Raw genomic sequence first — 22,825 nt, 5'->3', positions numbered from 1 at the left:
CATCTTGTCTTTCAAAGCTCAGAGATGTAAACTTTTTAAACTGTGTGGATCCAAGTGGAGGGATCACATTTTAGTCATTCAGTGATTCAAAGAATATGACCTTTTAATATTCTTTCAGATGTTTTCTGACTCTAAATGTTATTTTCTCATTTCTTAGGTTTTTCTAATTTACAATTAAAACATTTTCAGCTTTTTTCCAACTTCTTCTTCTGTGTAACCTTCAGCTTTTAGCAGTTCAGCACTTTTGTTTTCAGGTTAAATTCGTTTTTTTTTTTTTTATCTCATTCAAGATTTTTAACTTAAATTCAGTAATTAATTCATTTCAGTGCATACATTCAGATTCAAGCATTCACACTGCAGTTTCTTCAGAAAATGCACTTTCTAGTCTTTATTATTATTTTTTCCTATTCCGTACGTTTTTCGCCGACTATCTCCTTCAAAACCGTTCAACTTAGAAAAACCATTCAAACACCATTAGATTCCTCTTCTTTTGGAATGGTGTGCTTCTATTTTTCTCATTTTTAACATTTATATTTTTAATTTTATTCAACTTTATTCAACAAAAATTTCCCATGTATTTCAATGGGGAGACCCTTCAAATTCTCATTCAATTCACTCATTTTTAAACCCTTACTACTTCCACATACATTGACATAGAGCCACCATTCAAACTTTAAAACGAAGACAAGACATTCAACTATTGAACTTGTATTTATCTTTTCAATATCTATTATACTTTTTCTTCAGTTCCAGTTTAAGTTTCATGATGTTTTTTCAGCCGTTTCAGAGTTTATAATGGGTGTGTATGGGACGGAATGTTGGGGCTAGAGTGAGACAGCTCAACTGCTAGAGTGAGAGGAGCAAAAAAATTTATCTTAAAATCTTTTTTAAAACTGCTGCTGTGTCCACAGCGTTTGCTCTACAGGTATGATTTTACCCTCAAAACGTAGCCATCGCTGTCCTCTTTCATCCAATGTGTTTACTATTGTCCTAGGTGTTACGGTTCTCTCATAAATGTCACCAATGCACAGCCTCCTCCTTCCAACTCTTCCATAGACTCTAATGTTAAAATGGCTCAGAAGGTTCGTTTGAAAATCAGAAGAGCATGGTGTCTTTCCACTGTCACCACGTCCATATAATAAACTCCACAGACATGAAAACTGAGAATTAGGTAGACTAGACATTGCTGTCGCTCACGGTGAAAGAATTTTGTCAATACGACTTTTACTTTTCATTTGGGAGCGATTTGTTTCGGCCTGACTTTTCTGTTCATTTTAAGCAGCAAAAGTGAGGCGCATGTCTGTGTACGTGTGTATGGAGCCATTGGGTGCAGTCACTATAGCAACCAGGCTCACACCTGCCTGCTTAACGAGCTCTCTCTCTCACTCTGCCAAGATTCATCTTAAGCACTTCTCTTTCAACTGCTGCTGTGTCCACAGTGTTACAGCCATCATTTTACCCTCAAAACGTCGCCATCGTTGTTCTTTTTCCAACATCTTGTCTTTCAAAGCTCAGAGATGTAAACTTTTTAAACTGTGTGGGTCCAAGTGGAGGGATCACATTTGAGTCATTCAGTGATTCAAAGAATATGACCTTTTAATATTCTTTCAGATGTTTTCTGACTCTAAATGTTCTTTTCTCATTTCTTAGGTTTTTCTAATTTACAATTAAAACATTTTCAGCTATTTTCCAACTTCTTCTTCTATGTTAAACGTCAGCTTTTAGCACTTCAGCACTTTTGTTTTCAGGTTAAAAATTCTGTTTTTTTTTTCATCTCATTCAACATTTTTAACTTAGAATTCAGCAATTAATTCATTTCAGTGCATATATTCAGATTGAAGCATTCACACTGTAGTTTCTTCAGAAAATGGACTTTCTGTTGTGTGTATGGAGTCATTGGATGGAGTCACTATAGCAACCAGGCTCACACCTGCCTGCTTAACGAGCTCTCTCTGCCACTCTGCCAAGATTCATCTTAAAAATTTCTGTTACAACTAAGCAGTTGGAGTTAGATTAAGTCAACAAGTCAATAAGTCAGATTTGACAGGGTTTTTGCCACAGATTAACAGTATGTCAGTATAGGCCAACTAAATAGAGCATTCTCATTGGCCTGGTAAATTCAAGCTGATTGTGTATTGGTGGACTTGTCTTCTGCACACAGGTTTTTCAGATCTGGGCAGTTGCAGTCAGTTGATGACTTTAAAATAATCTTTTTCTGACTGGATAATTAAAGCTCACAGCATCTACCTGTCTGTAGTGGATTTTCCCACATTTTAAATGATCTAATCTCATTTAATGTCTCTGTTTTTAGTCTGTATAGTTTATCTCCCCACGAATACACCCAAAGTAGTCTTAAAATAAAACCCATGAAACAGTTCAAGATGACATACTTTTTATTTGCTCGTTTAATGTCAGTTGGCCTCTTTCTCTGTATGTCACTCATTCGCTTATACTCAGGAAAAAGTACCAATTTGTATGCTGATGAGTCTTGTGTATTTTTTTTCTCTGTCTCTCTATGACAGAGAAATGTATATGCTCAATATTGCTGTTCAAACTGATGCTCAAATTTCCAAGCACCACCTGAATGCCTCATCGGTCTTTAACTAATCACTGCACCAACTGTTGTCATTCCGCTTTGCTCTCTGCTGTGGTAAGTACAATACACTCAGTACAGCACTGTTTTATTTTTATGATGGTAAAAATACATGTTTGACATCTAAACTCACATATCAAGTCTTTTTAAAGTTCAACAGAGTTCAAAGATTAAAGAAAGCAAAACAAGAATAACCTTCGCTATCATTTATATAGGTTTATGACTTTTGCTGTTAGCAGCAGTGCTAACGCTAGCTTCAGTGCTAATGCTAGCAACAATGCTAACGCTAGCTATAGTGCTAACACTAGCCTTAGCAGTTGTTAACTGACAAAAAGAATATTCCTGTGATATTCCTGTGATATTTATTGGCAGTCAGTGAGACAAAAGTAACAAATGGGCTTTATTATTGCCATTGTGGCTCAGTTTTAACAGTAAGAGTGCTTTATGACTTTTGCTGGTAGCAGCAGTGCTAACGCTAGCTTCAATGCTAATGCTAGCGTCAATGCTAACGCTAGCAATAATGCTAACGCTAGCTATAGTGCTAACACTAGCCTTAGCAGTTGTTAACTGACAGGAATGCAGGAATTCTAGCTGGAATGCTAGCGCTAGCAGCAATGCTAAGGCTAGTAACAGTCTAACAATAGCCTTACATAAGTGGAAATACTTCAGTTAATTAGTTTGAATTATAAAATGGCTGCTGTGTGAGCTAGTGTGCTATATTACTCTATAATTACCCTGCTGACTATAAGTTCAGTGTATCATGTCGTGTGGGCTTTGTATTTCTGTTAGTCTGATAACACTGTACAGACAACTAACATATTATTTCTTGTCTTACACTTTCAGGAACTTGACTGACACCTGTGCTTTGCGTGGTAGGTGTGCACATGCTCTAAGAAAAGTAGACCAAAATAAAAAAATAATCTGACTAATATAAGCTGTAAAGTGATGGGTTCAAACTTTGTGCTAGACCTTTTAAACACAATTTTATAATAAATACACATAAGTTCAGCTTAACAATTGGGCTAAAATATTTTTTTCGTACATTTTTGCACATTACATGTGATTAGTTAACAATTCACTCAATCATATTTGTATTTAAAAATATTATTGCTGAATTTAATTAAATATTTATTCTTTTAAAAAGTGCCAAATTGTGCAACTTTTTGCACATGGCAGCCGACAACAGTTTAGCTTGAATATTTGTTTTGTCCTTTTTCAGTAGTCACAATTAGTTCATACAATTACCATGTGATATCATTTTATTAAAATTGTTTTTTTTTCTTGTTTTTTGTTCACAGTGTGCAGAAGAAGAACAAGGACCAGATCTCCAGTCTTCTATCTCACATCCCAACCCCCCAACCCCTCTATCTTCTGTCCTACTCCACCTGTTGTCTCTGCCTTCTTTCCATCTGTATTTCACCCTGTGGTTTGTGAGAAATTTTGCCAAACCAAGAATCTTATTGCGGTTTGATTTAAAGCCGTGTCTCTCCTGCTCTGTCTGTTCTCTCTGCTAAATTTTCTCTCTACCTGTTTTTCACTCTTGGCTTGCTGCTGAAAAACGCCAAGCCATTAAAGCAATAAAGAGTGCATATTGCCTCTACCTGAGAACAAACTGAACAAATAAAGAAAACTCTAATTCACGGTTTGATTGTGATTTCCCAGCCGTGTTTCTCCTGCTCTGTCTGTTCTCTCTTCTAAATTTTCTCTCTAGCTGTTTTTCACTTTGCGCTTGCTGCTAAGTTGTGCCAAGCCAATAAAGAGAGTGCATATTATTCTCTCGACTGACAAACTGTCAAACAAACAAAGACATCTGTTTCTGAGAAATAAAAACTGAAATATAAAGACAAAGAAAACATCTCCTGCTCTGTGCCACTCTTATTTTATAAACATATTTTCTAAAGACTAAGAGAAACACTTGTGTAAAAATGCCAAGGAAGCAGAAAAAGTCACAAGCTGCAAAACAACGCTGGAAGAAGTTCCATGAGTTTCATGAAGTACCAACATGTGAACAAGCTGAGTGTGATTTTCCTCAGAGCTCTGCAGAAGACTTTGTGTCTGCAAAGACCAATGCTGATGGTGTCAAACAGGCAGGTCAACATGTTCCTGCACATGTACAACAGGTATCCTATGCAGATGCTGTAAAGATTGGATTGCAGCATGAATTTAATGATCATCAGGTAAACCATAGAGACCAACCTGAGGTGTCAAGTGCCCCACAGGTGGGTTATGCTGATATTGTAAAAAGAGGCCGTCACAGTGATGTGGCAGGACCATCTCATGCAGAAAGAGTGAACTTTGAAAACCAGCCCTCTGTTACACATATCTGTGCATCTCACAGCCAGGCTCATCCCAAATATGGACACTCCAGAAACAAGCAGTGCACATGTAACTCACTCACATTTCTTGCTTTCCTTCATGAGAATGATAACATGACTACAGCTGACCTTAATCTGGTCTTGGATAAAGGTGATGTGATGTACAAAGAGGCCAAGAAAAGATTTCCTAAAAATATTCATTTGGCAACCGATGAGCTGCCAGACAAAGTTGATGCTCGCTGGTCTATGTATGATGTCGACATGACACAGCCTTCCCGGTATGGGACATTTGAAGAACCTCCAGAGGAGGCAGTAGATACCTTTCTCAGCTTAGAAGCAGGACTGAGCTGCCTGTTGTCAGATGTGCAGTATGCCTTATTGATTATGAGTGGATTGTGTATCGCAGTGTTCAGATCCACATCAGGCAAATATGGTTTCTTTGATCCACACTCCAGAACACCCAGTGGTCTTCCTCTACTACTACAGTCACGTAATCGTGGTACAGCAGTGATGCTGAAATTCACACTCCTCAGTGACATGATTAAGAGGATCCAAGATTCTTATGAAATGATGGAGATATCACCCTCTTGTAACTATGAACTGAAGCCTGTGCAGTTCTACAGTATGAGCACAGTCAACCTGAGTGATACTATCACAGACACAGTCTGCAGACCAACAGCTGCCGCTGCTGTGGCACCTACTCACTCTGATAAAACTGTTGATGAAGCAAACTCCTCTACTCCAAGGAGAAACACACCATCTGTAAAACCACAAACTGAATCAGTACCACCCAGTGAATGTAATTTCCTACCAGAGAATGACATTTCATGCAGCCAGTTAAACTCTTCTGCAGTAAATAATGCAGTAGCCTGTGATCTTTCCTGTACTGCTTTAAAGAAAATCTACAAAATGACCAAAGTTAATAAACAACGAAGACAAAAAATGAAAAGAAGATTAATGGCATCAGAAAAACAGAGAAAACAGAGAAAACAGAGAAAAGAAAACCAAAAAATGAAAGAACGACAAACATATGCTTCAAATAAAGAGTACAAAGAAAAGAAAAAATCTTGCACAAGCAAGGCATATAAAGACAATCCTGAAGTCAGACGGAAACAACAACAATATAAAAAAAGGCTTTACTGTGAGAATGATGAATTCAGACAAAAACGACGAGACTATATAAAAAGACTTTACTGTGAGAATGCTGAATTCAGAAAGAAACGACAACAATATATTAAAAGACGCTACTGTGACAATGCTGAATTTAGAAAGAAACAAAAAAGCTATATGACTAAAAGGTATCAAGAGAGCCCAGAATTCAGAGAGAGACAAAGATCTCGAGTGACTCAGCGTTATACACGTGACAATGCATTCAGAGTAAGACACAGACAACTAATGAAACAACTAATGCGAGACAGGTATCAAAGTAATCTTGCATTCAGAATTATGCACAACATGAGATGTGCAATGAAAATAAAAAGGAAATACAGATGGGTGAACAGACAAACCCAAGAGAGTGACAACAGTGTAATCAACGAGGCCATATCTGTGTTCAAATCACAAATCAAAGTTGGACCATCATACCCATGTACTGTCTGTTTGAAGGCTTCATTTCCAAACCAAGTACGACCCTGCACAAGGTCAAATTATGTCAAAAACCCACATGTGGCTGCAACATGTTTGACAGGAAAGTTTGTTCATGTTTGTGATGAAAACTGCAGAAATGAGCAGTGCAATGCTCCCGATGAGAGAAAGAGAGAGTGGATTTGTCACACCTGCCACAATCATCTTAAAAATGGATCCATGCCAGCACTTGCTGTTGCCAATAAACTGGAGCTTGCTGATATTCCACCTGAACTGTCTGATCTCAACATCCTGGAGAGACATCTCATAGCCAAGTGCATACCATTTGCAAAGATTATTCCTCTTCCCAAAGGCAGACAAAGAGCCATTAGAGGAAATGTGGTCTGTGTCCCATCAGAGGTACAGGAAACTGTTGAAGCGTTGCCTCGATTAAGAATTAATTCTCAGGTCATGAGAATAAAACTGAAGAGACGCTTGTCTTACAAAGGTCATCAGCTGTTTCAGACTGTAAGCTGGTCTAAACTTGTGCAAGCACTGCATAAACTCAAGCAGATTCATCCACAGTATAAGGATGTGAGCATCAGAGATGATGCTGAGCTGTGTGACCCAACACTTCCTGATGAAGATGATGATGATGATGAAAACATGAATGAGGACGATTATGATGAGGCTGATTTAATGGAAATTGACAGCTGTGAGAAAAATGCACTGAGTGAAGCACAAAATAAAAATGAACAGGATATTGACATGTTACCCTGTGATGGTGAACAATCACATGAACAGATGAGAGATGATTCAGAGCAAGCAGATGGACTGACTAATGGTGGTTTTGCACTCGAGTCCTGTTTGCAGCCCCCTGATGTGGCTGAGGAGATATTATGTTTCAGTGAAGGAATCTACTCTGTTGCTCCTGCAGAGAGAAACAATCCAATAAGTTTTTTCAAAACACCTAAACTGGAGGCCATGGCCTTCCCTGTGCAGTTTCCTACAGGCCAAAACACACTTGATGAAAGAAGGCTGATCAAAGTATCCCCCAGTGGGTATTTCAAATCAAGACTTTTCTGCATTGATGATCGTTTTGCCAAAGACACAAACTATTTATTCTTTGCACAGTTTGTGACTGAAATACACTTGGCTACATCCAGCATGACAGTACAGTTAAGGAAGGCAAAGCCTCTGACCAGAGATGGTAGAAAAATAACCTCAGGCATGTTACAAGATAAACACGAGGTGGAGAAACTGGTGCGAAATAAAGATGCAGTGAGATTCATGCAGCCTCTGAGAGGAACCCCAGCCTATTGGGAGAAAACAACAAGAGATCTTTTTGCCATGATCAGACAGTTGGGAACTCCCACGTTCTTTTGCACATTTTCAGCTGCTGAAATGCGCTGGCCTGAAGTGATCGAGGCAATAACAAGGCAGCAAGGTGAACAAGTGAATTTTGAAGGACTCGACTGGTCAGCAAAGTGTGACATCCTGAGAAGCAATCCTGTCACAACAATGCGCATGTTTGACAAGAGAGTTGAAGCATTATTCAGAGATTTACTCTTATCTCCCGCAGAGCCACTTGGCAAAGTCATTGACTACTTTTACAGAGTTGAGTTTCAGCACAGAGGAAGCCCACACATACACTGTCTCCTGTGGGTAGAAGGTGCTCCTGTGTTTGAGGAGGATGATGAGCAAACTGTTCTTGATTTTATAAACAAATACATCACAGCTCAGCTGCCTGATCCACATAAACAACCCGAACTGTACAAAAAAGTAACAGAAGTGCAAAAACACAGTAAGAACCACACAAAGACGTGCTTTAGGAGTTTAAGCTCCGGGTGCCGTTTTGGTTTTCCCAAACCACCCTGCAATGAGACAATGATCACAAGACCCAGTGAGGATGATGCACTGGAAGTAGAAACGGCAAAGAACAAGCTCAGACCACTGAACCAGCTGCTGAATGAACCTGAAACTGCTTCCATGAGTTTAGAGCAGCTCTTGGAAAGATGCAAGTTGACACATGCAGAATATCAGAGATACCTGAATAAAATGAACATGAGGAGTACGATCATACTAAAGCGTGATCCAAAAGACTCTTGGATAAACGGCTATAATCCACATCTGCTTGAAGCCTGGAACAGTAATATCGACATAAGCTTTGTTTTAGATGCTTTCGGCGCTGCAAATTATTTAATGAAATATATATCAAAAAAAGAGGGCGGGCTATCTGAGTACCTGAAAACTGTCATTGAGAACTCCAATAAGGACAGTGTAAATGAGTGCGATGAAATGAGAGCCGTCATGCAGGCATATTCAAAGAAGCGAGAGATCAGTGCACAGGAGTGTGTTGCTCGTGCATGTGGTCTTCACATGAAGCAATGTTCACGTGCTGTAATATTCATTCCAACTGATGATAATCCTGTGAAAATGAGTCGTCCCCTGTCAGTTCTGGACAACACAACACCTGAGTCTTCCAATGTTTGGATGACATCTTTGAATGACAAATACAAAGCCAGACCTGAAACACCAGAGTATGAGGAGATGTGCATGGCAGACTTTGCTGCTACTTGCAGGATTGTCTATGGCCAACAGAAAAAAGGTAAAGATGTTTTGCCCCTTCTCAATGAGATGGGGTTTGTGCAAAGGCGCAAAAACAATAAGCCTGCTATCATCAGATTTCACCGCTGCTCACAAGAAAAACATCCAGAGCAATATTACGGAAGACTGCTTAAACTGTACCTTCCTCATCGTTCAGACCACGAACTGAAAACACCATCGTTGCCAACCTATCAGGCTTTCTATGGTGCTGGCTGTGTACAGCTGCCAGGTACTGACCGTCTTGAGTACGTGCAACACATTGTCAAAAGAAACAGAGAAAAATATGAGAAAAACAGTGAGGAGATCGAGAGCGCTGTTGAGGAATATGAGCAGAACAGAGGTGTGACTGACGAATGGTGTAATCTGGCACCTGAATCAGATCTCGTAAGGTTGCCACTTGTTGAACAAGAAAGAGAGCGAGACAATGAAAATGAACAGGAAGATGTGCCCGACTACAGCCGTCAGGCTGATGCTTCAACAGAAGTCAGAGCCATCAGGGAACCCCCTGCTATTGATCCCACATTGTTACGTCAGATGTTTCAAAATCTGAATAAGAAGCAAGCCTGCATATTTTATGCAGTTAGAGACTGGTGCATTAAAAGAGTCTGTGCTCTAAATCCAGAGCAGTTTTTCTTTTATATTAATGGTGGTGCTGGAACAGGAAAATCACATCTTATCAAATGCATCTACTCAGAAGCATCTAAGATACTGAGCAAAGTGCCCAGATATGCAGACGACGTTGACATATCAAAACCCACTGTCCTGTTAACTGCTTTCACTGGGACTGCAGCTTTTAACATTTCTGGAACAACACTGCATTCTCTTCTCAAGCTGCCTAGAAGCTTAAAACCTCCCATTCAGGGACTTGGCAATCAGCTGGATGAAGTCAGATCAGAACTTATGAATGCTGAAATAATCGTCATTGACGAAGTGTCTATGGTGTCAAGACATCTGTTTGCATATGTAGATGCAAGACTCAAACAGATCAAAGGGACTCGGAGACCCTTTGGAGGCATGTCAGTCATTGCTGTCGGAGACTTCTATCAGCTACCCCCAGTGCGACAGTCTAAACCTCTCTGTGTGCACGACCCGTCCGAGATCGACCTGTGGCGGGAGCATTTTCAGATGATCACTCTGACTGAGATTATGCGTCAGAAAGATGATGTTGTCTTTGCTGAGATGCTGAACAGAATTCGTGTAAAAGGAAAGTTGGATGAGCTTTGCGAAGCAGATAGAGATTTGTTGTTACAGGCCATAACTGAACCAGCCCATTGTCCGACTGATGCATTGCACATTTTTGCAACTAATAAAGAAGTGGATGCACACAACTCTTCAACACTGGCTCTGCTCCACACTCATATCATTGACATCCATGCAGATGATTATAGAAAAGATCCTAGAACTGGCAGAATGGCACTTCAAGACAGACCGTTGAAAGGAGGTAAAAACGAGTTACCAGACACACTGAAAGTTGCAGAAGGAGCTCGTGTCATGCTCACCAGAAACATTGACATACAAAATGGTTTGGTTAATGGAGCTTTTGGAATACTACTTAGAGTAGTTCACTCTGAAAACGACCAACACATCATCAAGCTTGGACTTAAAATGGATAATGAGACATCTGGAAAGAATAACCGCACACCAGCAGACGACATGGTGTACATTGAGAGAGCAGAGGAGAATCTGAAGCAGAAAGGAGTGGTACGAAGACAGTTCCCAGTGAAGCTGGCCTTTGCATGTACAATACATAAGGTACAGGGTATGACAACTACATCAGCTGTTGTCTCTCTTAAGAGCATTTTTGAGCCCGGCATGGCCTACGTAGCTGTCAGTAGAGTGACGTCTCTCAGTGGACTGTATCTTCTTGATATGGAGGAGAAAAAAATATTCACCAACCCAGAAATCACTGCAGCACTTGAGAACATGAGACAAGCCAACCTTGATGACATGATGCCTCTTCTACACGTGAGACAAACCCTCAGCAGGTCAGAGGTTTTCACCATTGTTCATCATAATACAGAGGGACTGCCAGCTCACATTAATGACATCAAAAGTCACCATGAATTGTGTCTAGCAGATGTTTTGTGCCTAACAGAAACACACCTGCGGGGCTCTTTTGTCGCAGAGAGTCTCCACTTGGAAAATTACAATTTGTTCAAACGCAACAGACACCTGTCCTACACAAACTTTCCCCAGATGGCAAACAGAAGTGGTGGTGGAGTTGCTGTTTATGTGAAAAGTGACATTCAAGTGCATGAAAAACAGTACATCCATAATGTAACTGACCTTGAATTTCTGGCTTTAAAGGTTGAAGCACCAGTCAGTGCTCTGATTGCAGTTGTATACAGACCTCCAGACTACACTCTGAGGCCATTCCTGAAAAACCTGGTAAGCCTATTAGACTCATTGGAGATCATGGACTGTCATCCCATCATAGTTTGTGGTGATTTTAATGAGAATGTTTTATCCAGTGCAAACAAACCAATCATGGAGTTGTTTGAGTCTAGGGGATACGCACAGGTCATCACTGCCCCTACCACAGAGAAGAACACACTGCTTGACCTTATTTTCATTTCTCAGTCAGATCGATGTCTCCATTCTGGAGTCATGAAGACATACCATAGTTACCATGACCCAGTATACTGTGTATTGTCCTGTGATGATTCATGATCTAGATCTTTGAATACAGTAAGTAATTTCTATATTTTTGAATGACTTAAGAAAGTAGAGCGATATTTAAAAGTTGACGCTCTGCATTGCAGTATAATGGTTGAATTGTTTACATAAAATACAATTACATGAATTAAGTAATGATATCAGTAAAAGATGACAATTTTATTTATCACAGAAAATCTAAAATTCACTAACAGTAACCTATAAATGTCAGAAAAATCAAATATAGCAGTTTAAAATGAATAGTGTAGGCATATCCTCTCTGCAGCCAGGCTTCAACATCCTGCCAGGCTGCCCCAGTCTCACTGTGGCTGGGAGGGAGGGAGGGTGGACCAGAGGATTGCCTACACAACACATAAATGTTCAACAGCTTCTTCATTGTTTCTGAGAGAACAATAATGACTAAAGGTTGCTTTTTAAAAAAACAAACAAACAAACAAACAAACCTAATTACAGCAATAATGACAGTTAAGCCACTTTATGTGTGCCTCTATTTTGAAATACTATTTACAAAAATGTTATTATTTTGGTTTGTTATAAACTTTAAACTTTTTCAAAAGTATACGATTATATTTTTGGACAAATTTTTCTATGAAACATAAATTTTTATGAGCTTTTATCATGTTTCGGCCAGTGCAATCATCAGGGTGGGTCTGGGTTGATAACTGCACATTTCTGGCCAGAAATGTTTCAGCAGTGTTACATATGTAGTGCATATGTAACACTTGCTTTCTGTTACCAGCTGATACCCTACATTTGTATAGACATTGGATGGTGTGAGGTTGGGGAGTTGAGTGGGAGGGGGGGGGGAGGGTACGGTGGGAGTTGAGGGGGGGGGGGGGGGTTTCCTTTCCTGTTAGGTTTCCTTTTTTTTTCCTTTTTTTTTTTTAAGCAAGACACAGTCCTCCTGTGTCTTCTCCAAGCTTCACCGTACGATCAGAGCGTGAGACTTCACATCTGGAGCACAGGAGAGATTCTGTGATAAGTCCTCCTTCTAGCTTGTCCCACAAGCAGTCGGTGAGATTTACTCACAACAAAAAGGGTTAATGACATAATTTCCATGAAAACATGTATTCATTCTTTGTAAAGTGTTTAAATTGTGTTTTCACTTGACCTTAGGAGTGTTAGAGTGTATTATAATGTCTGTACTCAGGTGTTTCCCTCTGTGATCCATCCCCTTCAGAGCTGAGACACTCAGGACTGAACAGACTGCACAGTTTCTGTGACTGAGCCTCCAAAACACCTTCTTTGAAACCACTCATGATAGAAGGGCTTCATATTTGCAGCAGCACTACTACAGGTATTCAGTGTATTACAGGATGTGTTTGTTTCTTAGGACCAGCTCTGAGTGCACACTACCTAACATATACACCTTTCTGTTCATTACAAACCAACTACTCTGGATCATACGGCCAGTTGGCAGGAATGTTGCTGCAGGAAAACATCCCTGGAGATCACCATCATTGTCAGACTGACTGTGCCTCCTCTGTGCAGTGTCAAGATCCTCCCTAAATGAGTGTGTAAGTTAACATTTTCATTATTTTATTCCCTTTGACAAGACAAGTATCACTGATATTTACATTTACAACTACATATGTTGCTATTTTCTGCTCTTCTTTTAAAGTCCTCAGCTATCCTGCTTCTGTGCTGCTTGCCACACATCAAACACTGGCCGGATGACAGGGAGGATCCACTCTGAAGTCACTGGACATGATGAGGATCATATGGGACTTTATAGTTTCACAGAAACGTTGTGCTCTGTGGTTACAGGTTTTAAATGGACATAATGACGGCCTCTCTCTGATCAACAGGCTAGAGGATTGTTTTCATTGTTAGTGCTCTGTACAATGTATGCTTATTTAGTATTTCATCACAGAGCAAACCTTTATTTATTTAACATATTTTTATTTTGTTTTAATGTTGAATTAACTGTAGGGATTTTTTTAAGTGGGCACTCGGGATGTCATATGACCAGAAATGTGGTAACTGGAATTCAACGTTATGGAAGAAAAAATCTGCTAAGAACAAAACACACACAAAACCCCCCAAGAAAATTCAAATTCATTCCATGTAATCCAATCTAAAACATTTTAAACTGCTGAACAGCAACACAAACAGTGTTAAAAAACAGTGTTAACAGAATGATTATGATGAGTTTGTACCAAAGTTTCAGGTCACATGGCACACCTAGTGTGTAGTGTGGAGTATCAGCTGGTAAGTATAGGTTTTTCATATTTGTGTCCTTAGAGTTCAGATAGATAAAGCCTCGTGTATAATAATTAGTCATAACCACAACTCAAAGTCAGGGACTAACTAAATTTGGGACTTTGTGTCTGAGCCCAGGTTAAAACAATGTGTAAAAAAGCATTTAGTGGCATGGCTGAACAATGCTGTAAACTATTGATCCTTATTTATCCATGTTCACAAAAAGGACTAATGTGCTTATTTGATTATTTGCATGTGTTAAACTGTGTCACCACCTTAGGCTTTCATTTGAGTTTACTCAAAATTCTCTATACAGTTCTCTTTTACCACTGTGTGGACTCTGTTTACATTAAAACATAAAGAAGAATGAGTAATAAAAAGATGTGTAGACAGATTAAGTAGACCGATAGAAACAGCTGTTCAGCCATGTTCTAAGAAACCAACACAATTTAAAGGTTCAGGATTGTGGTTTTAAAAGTTGAATTTTCATGTATTTCATTAGTTATTTAATTTAGTTATTTTTATTTATTCTACTAGTCCTTTTCAGAAAGAAGCTGTAAAATATGACTTAAGATTTTTATGTTATTTTCTATGACATACAAAACAAATTGATGTATGTAATACTATTAAACATGATATACACATGTGTACATGTCTGAAAAACATTATGCTGTATATTAAAGTTTGTATTTTCTCCAGAATTTTTGTTCATCTTTTAAGTTCATTTCAGTTAGAAGAATTTGAACGTTTAATATTCATTCAGAGGTTTTCTGACTCTAAATTTTCTTTTGTCATTACTCATCATTTTATTATTTACATTTTAAACATGTTTAGCTTTTTTCCAACTTCTTCTGTGTGAACATCAGCTTTCAAAAGTTCTGCACTTTTGTTTTCAGGTTAAAAATTCTGTATTTTCCAGCTCGTTCAGAATTTTTATTTTTAACTTAACATTCAGCAATTAATTCATTTCAGTGCATACATTCAGATTCAAGCATTCACACTGCAGTTTCTTCAGAAAATGCACTTTCTAGTTTCAGTTGCTCTTTGTTTGTTGGCCTTTCTGTCAGAATGTCTGTGAAGGTTCTCAGTCATCCAGGTCATCGTAGTCAAAGGAGCTTGCAAAGAAAAGCGTCTGGACTTCTTTAAGTTACTTGAAGACGTTTCACCTCTCATCCGAGAAGCTTCTTCAGTTCTGAGGTCAAATGGTGGAGAGTCCCAGATATAAACCTAGTGGGAGTTTCCCCCCACAGAGGCACAAAAGGACTCCCTGATGATCCTCTAATCGCCTGAGCCAAGGTGTGAAACTGGGTGTGGGTCCCAATCAGCCAGAGTTTCGGGTGAGCTCTTTGTGAAACCTGGCCCCACCTTATCATGCGAATTCCTGAGATCAGCTGGCCCAGGATGTGAGTGGGCGTTAAGGCGTCTGGGGAGGGAACTCAAAACTGGATTATAGATGGCAGAGAGTTGGTGTCGTAAACCCCCGCCTCTGTTCAAAGATGGTCGCTCACAGTGGACATAGATGGCTTCTTTCACTCCTCTTTCAAACCATCTGTCCTCTCTGTCCAAAATGTGAACATTGGCATCCTCGAAAGAGTGTCCTTTATCCTTAAGATGCAGATGGACTGCTGAGTCTTGTCCTGTGGAGGTGGCTCTTCTGTGTTGTGCCATGCGCTTGTGAAGTGGCTGTTTGGTCTCTCCAATGTAGAGGTCTGGGCATTCCTCGCTGCGTTGTACAGCATACACCACATTGTTAAGTCTGTGTTTTCGAGTTTTGTCTTTCGGGTGAACCAGTTTTTGTCTGAGTGTGTTGCTGGGTCTGAAATACACTGGGATGTCATGCTTGGAGAAAACTCTCCTGAGTTTTTCTGATACACCGGCTACATAGGGGATGACAATGTTGTTGCGTCTGTCTTTCTTATCTTCCCTCGCTGGTGTCTGATCTTCTTTTCTGTGCCTCTTTGCTGACTTTAAGAACGCCCATTTAGGATAGCTGCACGTTTTGAGTGCTTCCTTTACATGTGTGTTCCTTCTTTTTTCCTTCAGGCTTAGAGGGAACATGTTCTGCACAGTGGTGTAGGGTCCTAATTACTCCAAGTTTGTGTTCCAGAGGGTGATGGGAGTCAAAGAGGAGGTACTGGTCCGTGTGTGTGGGCTTCCGGTAAACTTCGATGTTGAGGTTGCCGTTCTCTTCAATGTGCACGGCGCAGTCCAGGAAAGGCAAACAGTCGTCCTTTGTGTCTTCCCTGGTGAACTTGATGTTTTTATCCACAGCGTTAATGTGCACAGTGAAGGATTCCACGTCTTGTGTCTTGATTTTGACCCAGGTGTCGTCTACATATCTGTATCAGTGGCTGGGTACTCTTCCTTTGAAAGAGCCAAGAGCCTTCCTTTCCACTTCCTCCATGTAAAGGTTGGCTACAATAGGTGACACGGGGGAGCCCATGGCACAGCCATGTTTTTGTCTGTAAAAGCCTTCGTTGTATTTGAAATATGTAGTGGTGAGTCAGCAAAGAGGCACTGAAAAGAAGATCAGACACCAGCGAGGGAGGATAAGAAAGACAGGCGCAACAACATTGTCATCCCCTATGTAGCCGGTGTATCAGAAAAACTCAGGAGAGTTTTCTCCAAGCATGACATCCCAGTGCATTTCAGACCCAGCAACACGCTCAGACAAAAACTGGTTCACCCGAAAGACAAAACGCCAAAACACAGACTTAACAATGTGGTGTATGCTGTACAGTGCAGCGAGGAATGCTCAGACCTCTACATTGGAGAGACCAAACAGCCACTTCACAAGCGCATGGCACAACACAGAAGAGCCACCTCCACAGGACAAGACTCAGCAGTCCATCTGCATCTTAAGGATAAAGGACACTCTTTTGAGGATGCCAATGTTCACATTTTGGACAGAGAGGACAGATGGTTTGAAAGAGGAGTGAAAGAAGCCATCTATGTCCACTGTGAGCGACCATCTTTGAACAGAGGCGGGGGTTTACGACACCAACTCTCTGCCATCTATAATCCAGTTTTGAGTTCCCTCCCCAGACGCCTTAACGCCCACTCACATCCTGGGCCAGCTGATCTCAGGAATTCGCATGATAAGGTGGGGCCAGGTTTCACAAAGAGCTCACCCGAAACTCTGGCTGATTGGGACCCACACCCAGTTTCACACCTTGGCTCAGGCGATTAGAGGATCATCAGGGGGTCCTTTTTGTCCCTCTGTGGGGGGATACTCCCACTAGGTTTATATCTGGACTCCCCACCATTTGACCTTAGAACTGAAGAAGCTTCTCGGATGAGAGGTGAAACGTCTTCAAGCAACTTAAAGAAGTCCAGACGCTTTTCTTTGCTTTCTGTCAGAAGTTTAGTCTTCAACAAGTGAAATACATAGTTGGGTTGAGATGGGGTGACTGACCTAGCCAATCAAGACATTTCCACTTCTTTGCTTTAATAAACTCCTGGGATGCTTTGGCCGTATATTTTAGGTCATTGTCCATCTGTATTATAAAACACTGCCCAATCAATTTGACTGCACTTAGCTGGATTTGAGCAGACAGTTTGTCTCTGAACACTTCAGAATCCACTCAGCTCCTTCTGTCCTGTGTTACATCATCAATAAACACTAGTGTCCCAGTGCCACTGGCAGCCATGCACACCCAAGTCAGCAGACTGCTTCCGTAGGACCTACTAGGCACCAACAAGACACTGTCTGGTCAATGATACACTGATAGTTAAACAAAGTGTTAAAAACCCCAGAAACATGATCACATTCCGAGTGGCCAGAGGAGATGGAAGCAGAGCAAAAAGGAACAATTATTACTTGTGATTTCACACCTGTGTGGGTGTGTGTGGGTGGGTGTGTGGTTAATCCATCACTTGGGTCAGGTCTCACAGGACACAGTAAAACTGCTTTCTCTGATGGCCTCTGCATTTTTTAATCTGCCAACCTTTCAATTATTAACAGTGGAAAAACATGGAACCCCTTACTTACACACACACTTTCTCCTCATCTTCCCCCTTCAGTCTCTCTCTCACCATCCCTCTCGCCTGTCTCTGTTTCTTTGCCCTGACACCCCACCCCATGTCGCTCGACCTAAAAGCTTCGCAAAGCGTGACCTATCTGCTCACCCAAGTAAGAGGACACATGTAGAGAGACAGAGGGAGCGATGAGCATGAGAGTAACTAGGGCATATTTTTTCTAAACAGATACTTACACACACACATACTTACACACAAACTAATTTATCCACTGGCTTCCCATTACAGCAGATCCCCAGATGTGTGTTTGTCTGTGTAATTCAATTCCTTTCACCTTAAGGATCACGGAAATTGTGGAGCTCTTGGTGCTGAAGTAGCCAGACAATTCAGGTTATAAGATTTCTGTAAGTGGTGGGGTTAGTATTTTATGTATTCGTGTTGCTAAACACCTTGCATAAGATTATCAGTGACAGACTAACAATCGCAGTGTCTGGCTAAAAGGGCTTAGTTTAAAGCCAAGAAAAATAAATAAATAAAAACAAAAATCTTGAAAGATTTCCTCAGGCTTACCATGCAATCAGATGAGTTCAATAGCACTCTGGCAAGTGTCACACTAAAATGGTCCCCTGTGCAGCTGATGCTGACAGCAAAGGTTCCAATACTGGCCTGTATTGAAGTGGAGCTCATTTATCCTCTCTGGCTATGTGAGTGACATAAGATGCTGCTGGATCAATGCTGAGGTGTGAATATTTTATGGAGGTTATCATGTATCAGGGCAGTTCCAGGATTAATTTGAGTGCAGGTAGTGTACTAACACTTGAGACCAACAAAGAAGTGGAACATATTGGAACAAGGGGTTTGATTTTAAAAGTTTTGAATCCATAGAGTTAGGAACATGAAATTTCACACTAAACCCTTTGTATGGGGAATGGGACACATTTACAGTATATCATTCTAGCATGCCTTCCTGTGTCTGAACAGATAATAACAGAACTTTGAAATAATGGACCTTCCATGATTCTCAGTTACCTGCAACAGTCTGTGGACTGTGGACTTTCTATTTCAAGGATACACAATGGATTTCAGCAAAAAATCCAAAGAATGTGATGGTTCAAATGCATTGCTTGTCTACTCCTGGCATCAGTGAGAATATTATTAGCTTAGAAATTTAGTGCAGCGCAGCATGATACAGACTTGAACATAAATTATACATTAAGATATAAAAAAAATAAAAATACACACATATAGTGTTTTGATAGTGAAAGGATTACCAAGCAGTAGATGAGGTCAATGAGACTGACCTAGTTAGTCACATGGCTGTTTTCAAATCCTCAGTTATAGGATAAAACATAGTAACGTATGTGTAATGTGAAAGGGTACTTCAAGAGTACTTCCACCAGGGCAGGGATAGCTCAGCAGGTAGAGTGGTGGCCCCATGATCGGAAGGTCGGGGGTTCGACTCCACTGAACGGCTACCCTGAGGTACCCCTGAGCAAGGTACCGTCCCTACACACTGCTCCCCGGGCGCTGCATTGGTGGCTGCCCACTGCTTCACTGGGTGAATGGGTTAAATGCAGAGGAACTATTTCCCTATGGGGACTAACACGCACACTTTACTTTACACTTTACACTTCACCAGTAAATCAAGTAATCACACAGCAAATATGTATAAGTAATGTGGTGTGTACAAGGAGTGGTAGGCCAGTCTGGTCTAATTTAATGAACTCACTCACATAGGTGAGTATCCCAAACTTTTCTGGTACTGTCTTATTTAAATTCATCATTTCCAAGTAAATGTTGTAACCGTGTGTGCTGATACACGGGTATATATGGTGTACGCTAGTCCCTCAAATATTGTACAAGATACAATAGTGCGGGGCTCTAGCGATGGAGTATCATGAAATACTGTTGTGAACCTGGTCACACATGGAATGTGAGCATAAGTGTGTGCAAATATCAGAATACAAACTGCAGTTCACTTAATGGTGTGGGTTTCATCAGTAATGACTTTACAGAACCTACACATTTAATGTCAAAAGTAAAAATAAATCTGATTCCACTGAATTCTTGTAATTATTCTTAGCTAAACAACTATAAATGAAAGTGTTCAAAACACTGATCCCTGAGGGATGCGTGCATAATTCAGACTGAGAAGTCTTTCAGGGAGCAAACTGTGTCAACCTTAAATCAATATTAGCAAAAGATGCACCAATTTTCTCGTCCATTACCTTTGGTAAGGCATACTTAGGAAACCTCATCTGGACAAATTCATTCCGTCGGTAGGACACATAGTGCTTGGTCCGATTGCCTGTGGTGACCTGGGAAATAAGCAAAAACAACAGCAACAGCATGAATAACAGTCTAACAGTTCTACAGTTATAATATAGTCAAACAGTTTTAAATTTTTTATAGACATACGACCCATAAGTATATTACTTTAAAGGGAAAGCTGCTGAATGCACTGAGATTAAAAACGAGGCAAGAGTGAAACAGAAAACAATTTGAGTGACACAGCATCAAGAGACATATTAAGGCTGAATTCATCCAGTCATTTAAATATTGTCCTGCAGAAAAACAATCAAATGTTCAACATCTGCAAATGTCCAGCTGACTAATTGTGGAGGTGGAGGTGCACAGTTCACCATCTGTTGCCGGTGACTCAGTCTGTGCTGATAGGTAAATGCAAAGAAACTCCTGCGCATTGCACAGACCTTGGCATTCAACTCACAAATGGGTAAAAGGCTGACTCATGCCGTCGTCCTGCTGAGTGCTCAGACGATGAAAAAGCTCACATAGCACGAACCAGAATACTCAAACAGGTGATTCTACAGTTTAGCAGAGGAAGTTGGGAGAAAAGAGACCGCACTGGTGACTGACAGTGGATTGGAACAAGAGCTGAATGTGTCATATCCCAAGTGACAGGCTCAGAAATGAGTTAACCATGTTCTGAAACAGGTGAGCAGCACTGAAACTCCTTTTTTTTTTTTGTTTGTGTTAAAAAAAAAACATTTTTTCTTTTGTCAAAATAAAAAGGAAAGGTTTATAACTTTGCATTCAGTGCTTCTATTTTTGACTTTGCCTTTTTTCCCTTCATGGAGATGTCAGTCTCTGTCATCTGAGTTCAGACTGAGCTGTGATTATTGCCATTGCTTGTGATTGAAAGGAGCAGGTAAGTTCCACTTTTCTTTAATGATAAGCATTGCAGAGGGATCAAACAAAAAAAGCCATTTTTAAAAAATGAGAGCTACTGAAGAAAGTGTCATGGACTGAGGTTTCAAAAGGAATCACTTTCTAAAGGACGGCTGGCAGAGTGGGATGAGAGCTGCATTCTCAGCTCTGACTCTGCATATTTATGTAGTGCCTTAATGTTGGAAAAGTACCCCGAAGATCTGTTTATACCATTAAGATTTTTTTTTTTTTTTTTTGGACAAAATTTATACAAAGAGCCAGAGTTTCTTGTGTTTGTGAAACTTGTGTGAATAGCTGAATGTCAGAGGTTCAGTACTTCATTGCAAATCAATAAACTTGTCAGTTTCAGAAAGAAATGTTTTGGGTGAACCCCCAGCAGCTGAAAGGATTAGGACTGCAGGCTGCCAGTTGTTGAAAACGCCTTCACTTAAAATAACAAACAGGAAACCAGCAAACTAAATGAAACCCAAAATCATAATAAAAGAACAGAGCACAGTAAGGAACATGTGAACAAGAAGTTACTAGACAACAACCAACCAACTGAAGGAAGGGTTAAAACAAACAGGTGAACTTAATGAACAATGAAGGGCTTTAAAAAACTGAAAACCTCACGGGAAATGTTCACCACATAACAGCACACTGAAAGGAGAAAAAATAAAAAAAAGACTGACAAAGCACATGAAAAGCTGGCAATGCAAGTGACAAGATGTATTTGGTCTATCATCACCTCCAGTTTTTTTCTTTGTCTATATGTACCTTGTTTTAGTTTCTGTACTCAGTATAGAGACTTGTGTTTAGGTATCATAATCCACAACACACTTTTTACATTAATTCTCAAAGTGTGGAGCTCTGAAAACTAATTTTCCAAAAGGTATTCCATTATTTGCTGTTCTGGACGCTTTCAAATCTACATAGTTATTCAGTTAGGTTTGAGATTATTCTAATTAGGACCTCATAGATTAAAGGTGACCAGTCAGAGCACTTTGTATCGTACTGTATTGTATTGTACTTGATGCATGCTCAATCATCCAGGTAAGTCGATCACAAAAGGTTGATTCTGTTCATCTGGACGTAGCGTTTTCAGTGGAAGAAACGTTTCATCACTCATCCAAGTGACTTCTTCAGTCTCAGTTGACTGCAGGTTTCCCCAGCCGTATAAACACTACATTTGCACAATAACTGAAACCATCTTTTGCCATCTTACAAAGCTGTGATTGCAGCCATTCCCCAACTCTCTCTGTTAATGGTATTCATGGCCTTTGATCAATGGGTTTTGATCAGTTGTTGATCAATGGTTATGATAATTTTCATATTAATGATCAAGGAACAGACCTCACCTTATAAAGTTGGGGATGAAAGTATCAACAATTACTTTAAAGGGAAAGTGACACATGCAGTAAATGTTCGCACACATACATCACTCACAGAACTGCCAGGTGTTGGGTTTCATTATAGGTAAACACGTAAGAACTGCTAGTAAAGATTGTTTGAGGTGTTGTTCTTCAAACCTGATATCTGTATGTAATGCTTGAAATATTAGGAGGATTATCCCTTAAGGATAATGGGCCAGTCTACAGTGACCTGATGAGTTTTCATTCTTCTCACAGATGCAAACACTCATGCACACATAACTTTACACATAGGGGGACAACACCCAGAGAGAGCAACTTTGTCCTACTGTGGAGATTGTCCTCTAGCATAC

General features: G+C 40.1%; 1 protein-coding gene and 2 long non-coding RNA genes across 6 annotated transcripts in view; 2 read left to right on the top strand and 1 right to left on the bottom strand.

The window, feature by feature from the left end:
- The window catches only part of sorcs2 (sortilin-related VPS10 domain containing receptor 2), a 416,004-nt gene that overhangs the window by 89,300 nt on the left and 303,879 nt on the right, over positions 1 to 22,825 (bottom strand). For all 4 annotated transcript variants that reach the window (XM_076881972.1, XM_076881973.1, XM_076881974.1 and 1 more), the window contains exon 8: positions 20,163 to 20,252. In XM_076881972.1, the coding sequence (XP_076738087.1) occupies positions 20,163 to 20,252 (90 nt within the window). The remainder of the gene's footprint in view (positions 1 to 20,162; positions 20,253 to 22,825) is intronic.
- On the top strand, positions 2,560 to 6,668 carry LOC143416566 (uncharacterized). The gene is made up of 3 exons (XR_013096960.1): positions 2,560 to 2,650; positions 3,437 to 3,465; positions 3,892 to 6,668. It is a non-coding gene; the product is annotated as an uncharacterized LOC143416566 (long non-coding RNA).
- Positions 12,671 to 13,265, top strand: LOC112435515 (uncharacterized). The gene is made up of 3 exons (XR_003024630.2): positions 12,671 to 12,768; positions 12,935 to 13,051; positions 13,168 to 13,265. It is a non-coding gene; the product is annotated as an uncharacterized LOC112435515 (long non-coding RNA).

Source organism: Maylandia zebra, linkage group LG3, assembly GCF_041146795.1.
Source record: "Maylandia zebra isolate NMK-2024a linkage group LG3, Mzebra_GT3a, whole genome shotgun sequence".
Classification (NCBI taxonomy): Eukaryota; Metazoa; Chordata; class Actinopteri; order Cichliformes; family Cichlidae; genus Maylandia; species Maylandia zebra.
The sequence above is the reverse complement of the archived record's forward strand: the minus strand, read 5'-3'. Positions and strand labels throughout refer to the sequence as shown.